Genomic DNA, 3,623 nt, shown 5'->3' on the forward strand with positions numbered 1-3,623 from the left:
TCAATATATATTTTAAATTTGAAAATACTGTGTTTGTATTCATCCCCCTCCTTTCTACAAAATGTTTCTATTCTTGTAGACCCTTACGGGACCAACAGGCTCCATCGAGATGAATCCAACATCAAAGTGTTGTTATGTACGACCGGTACGGTATACAAATAAAGATTCATGAATGTCACACACTCATGCATAAGGTACCATTCTGCAATACAACCCTCGGGGTAATGTGTGCTTGTTACATGTTTCTTGTACTCTCCAAGTTGTCTGAGAATGAGATCAATAATTAATATAAATTCAATATATATAATTATAAATATCAATAGTGTGCACATACCTCTCTATAGGAAACATCCAAGTGTAATGCACAGGACCGATTAGGAAGACTTGTTCAGGAAGATGGATGCAGAGATGTACCATGATTGTGAAGAAAGCTGGAGGGAATATCACTTTTAACTTGCATAAAATCAAAATAATGTCTTTTTGCATCTGTTCAACATCTGACTTCTTCAACTCTCGAGTACACAACATCTGAAAGAATCTAGATAAGTCGCAAATTGCATCAGCGACATGATTGGCCATGTACGGTCGTATGACCACGAGAAGAATGCGCTGAAGCAACACGTGGCAGTCATGAATCTTCAAACCATAAAACTTCTTGTCATTTATATTTACCTTGTTCTTTAAGCTTCCAGCATAACCACTGGAATACTGAACCGCAACAATTTGATCAAGCACCACGAGGCGAAATTAAGGCTTCACCGTGTAATTGGCGTAAGGTAGCGTTGTTTTTCTCGAGGTGCCTCGGGGTTTCTTCGGCCAAAGATGCTTGCGTATCTTCATATCTTCAAGAGTTTTGCGGGCTTTAAGATCGTCCTTAGACTTTCCATCAAACCCCAGAACTGTACCAAGAATGTTGTCACATACATTCTTCTCGATGTGCATGACATCCAAGGCATGTGTCACTCTAGATTTCTTCCAATACGGGAGCTCCCAAAAGATGCTTTTGTGAGTCCAACACAACTTTGGCTCATTCATCCCCTAATGTTAACAATAATCTTAGTTTAATTTTCATATATGATACGTAAATACAAGTTTTGAATGTAATAGATTTACAAACCTGTTTCGATTTCTTCTCTTTAACCAAACTCAAACGAGGGTATCGATGGGAGACAGTTTCCCTATAAACCTGAATTGCAGTTCGAGTTTGTGGAGCTAGTCGAAGCTCATCCTTTCCATTAAATTTTCTCCCTTGAATTCGAAATTCATGATTCATATCTAACCATCTACGTGCCCCTATATATGACATCCTACCATGAGAGAACTTAGCATCAGTGTCATCCAAACATATGGGACATGCCTTGTACCCTTTCGTCTGAATACCACTTAACATTCCCAACCCTGGAAAATCACTAATAGTCCACATCACTGCAACTTTCATCATAGAGTACTCTTCCCCGTATCGATCTCATGTCCTAAAACCAGTCTCCTAAGAATTTTGAGCTCATCAATCAGTGGTCTCATAAACAAATTGAGATATTTCCTTGGAGATTTTGGTCCGGATATCAACATCGTTAGTATATTAAATTCCTTTTGCATGCACATTGAAGGAGGTAAGTTGTATGAAATCACAACAATTGGCCAAAGGCTATATGGAGTAGCAGAAACTCCGAAAGGACTAAACTCATCAGTCGATAAAGCGAGATGAACGTTTCTGAGGTCACTCGCAAATTGAGGATATGACCTATTATGTGTCAAAGAGTACAAATCTATTTAAAACATTTACTTGTCAAAAAACATAACCATATTAAAAGAAATTGCGTGTCAAACAAGTATATTAAAAATATTTACCTATCAAAATCTTTCCATGCTTCACCATCAGCTGTGTGTCTCAATACATCATCATACGGGGATGTTTCCCTTTGACCATGCCATCTCATATGATCTGCAGTATATTTTGACATGTACAAACGTTGCAACCTCGGTGTCAGAGGAAAGTAACGAACAGTCTTCATCGGTACTTTGTTACCGACATCGTCATATCTTGGCAATCCACATACGGGGCAATGGTCATCTATGTCACCCTCTTTATAGTATAAGAAACAACCATTTAAACATGCGTGGATAAGCTCATACCCCATCCCAACGCCTTTAAGGATCTTTTTCGCCTCTGTATATGATTTAGGAAACTTGTTTGGAGTGGGCAATAAAGATTTTTGAAACCCCAAATGCTTATCAAATGCCTTGATAGAAATTGCAGTTTCTTCTTTTAGAGAAATTGCTCTTAGAAGGGCACCCAAGGAAGTTTCTGTACAACCATCGTACAATGGAGTATTCGTTTCTGCTAGCAGTCGCGCATAGGCATCAATGACTTTAGAAGCAACAATGTCTACATCACAAACTGGAGTACTCTCATGGGCGATTGATTCGCCATCATTGTACCGCTCATGAAACGGAAATGCATCTTTCACAAAATTTACAATAGGATTGACATTGTGACTCAAAGACGCTCGATCGCGTATTATATTCAACCTTCGTTGTGATGCAGTAGGTATATTTGTAACTTCACCGTGTTGATCCCACACAGTATAATTTTTCATTATACCAACATCTTTCAAATGGAAAATTATATCTGCCTCATTTTGAAATAACATGTTGCCACAGTCTATGCAGGGGCATTTATAATAACCATTCCAACTAACTGAATTCTTTTTAGCAAATTCCAGAAATGCATATATTCCAAAAATGTATTTTTCCTCGTATCTTTTTAAATTCATCCAACTTTTGTCCACATTTTCTGTCATATCTATATGTGAAAAATAAATGCATACATATAGTCTATAGATATTTTTAGACACGTAGTAATCCAAATTTACATGAGATAAACATAAAATAACTACAAAATTAGACAAAATACGATAATAATTACCTAATAATCTTTAAATGACTTTTGATGATGAATACAATGTTTGTTGGAAGACAAAACTCGGCAATATACTCCAAATCACGTCCCAAGCCCTTAGAAACAAAATGTTGGAAATGAAGATTAGATGTTGGAAATGGGGGAACTACAAATATTTATATTTGATTTTCATCTTAGGCAACATAGAAACAAGAATATATGTTGCCTAAGAAAGCTCTAAAGCAACAAGCACAATAGATAATATGTTGCCTAAGTAAATGTGATGGATTTATCGTACAATGCCAGTTGTCAACCTTAAAACTTATGTCAATCTTAAAACCTTCAACTACCAGGAGTTATTATGTTTTTAAGCTTAGGCAACATAGAAACATGAATATATGTTGCCTAAGTAAATTATGATAAATCTTTTGTACAATGTCAGTTGTCACCTTGGTAGCATCAATTTTTTTACCTTAGGCAACATATATTCTTGTCACCTTGTTTCTATGTTGCCTAAGTAAATTGGGTTGAATTTATAATTTTTACCTTAGGCAACATAAAAACAAGAATATATGTTGCCTTAGTAAAATATGATAAATTTTTTCGTACACTGCCAGTTGTCACCTTGAAAGCATCAACTTGTTTATAAGTAAATTGAGTTGAATTTATAATATTTACCTTAGGCAACATAGAAACAAGAATATATGTTACCTAAGTAAATTTG

The 3,623-nt window shown here is 35.9% G+C and overlaps 1 protein-coding gene across 1 annotated transcript; it reads right to left on the minus strand.

Annotated features, from left to right (window-relative positions):
• Positions 1 to 747: 747 nt before the first annotated feature.
• Positions 748 to 2,801, minus strand: LOC112502689. Its single transcript, XM_025106672.1, has 4 exons — positions 1,849 to 2,801; positions 1,449 to 1,741; positions 1,118 to 1,398; positions 748 to 1,038 (listed from the first exon to the last, which is right to left on the minus strand). Exons 1-4 carry the CDS (start codon positions 2,799 to 2,801, stop codon positions 748 to 750), a joined length of 1,818 nt encoding a protein of 605 aa, XP_024962440.1.
• Positions 2,802 to 3,623: the final 822 nt, after the last annotated feature.

The sequence above is a fragment of the Cynara cardunculus genome, unplaced genomic scaffold (assembly GCF_001531365.2).
Source record: "Cynara cardunculus var. scolymus isolate 2C unplaced genomic scaffold, CcrdV1 Un_Scaffold_1786, whole genome shotgun sequence".
In the NCBI taxonomy this organism is placed as follows: domain Eukaryota; kingdom Viridiplantae; phylum Streptophyta; class Magnoliopsida; order Asterales; family Asteraceae; genus Cynara; species Cynara cardunculus.

What these genes read in the sequence shown, in the direction of transcription:
- LOC112502689 (XM_025106672.1), bottom strand. Translation starts at nt 2,801, where the DNA reads ATGACAGAAAATGTGGACAAAAGTTGGATGAATTTAAAAAGATACGAG. An exon ending in GCATGGAAAGATTTTGATAG is followed by an intron (nt 1,742 to 1,848) that starts GTAAATATTTTT and finishes GACACATAATAG; the next exon opens with GTCATATCCTCAATTTGCGA. An exon ending in TGAGATCGATACGGGGAAGA is followed by an intron (nt 1,399 to 1,448) that starts GTACTCTATGAT and finishes GTGATTTTCCAG; the next exon opens with GGTTGGGAATGTTAAGTGGT.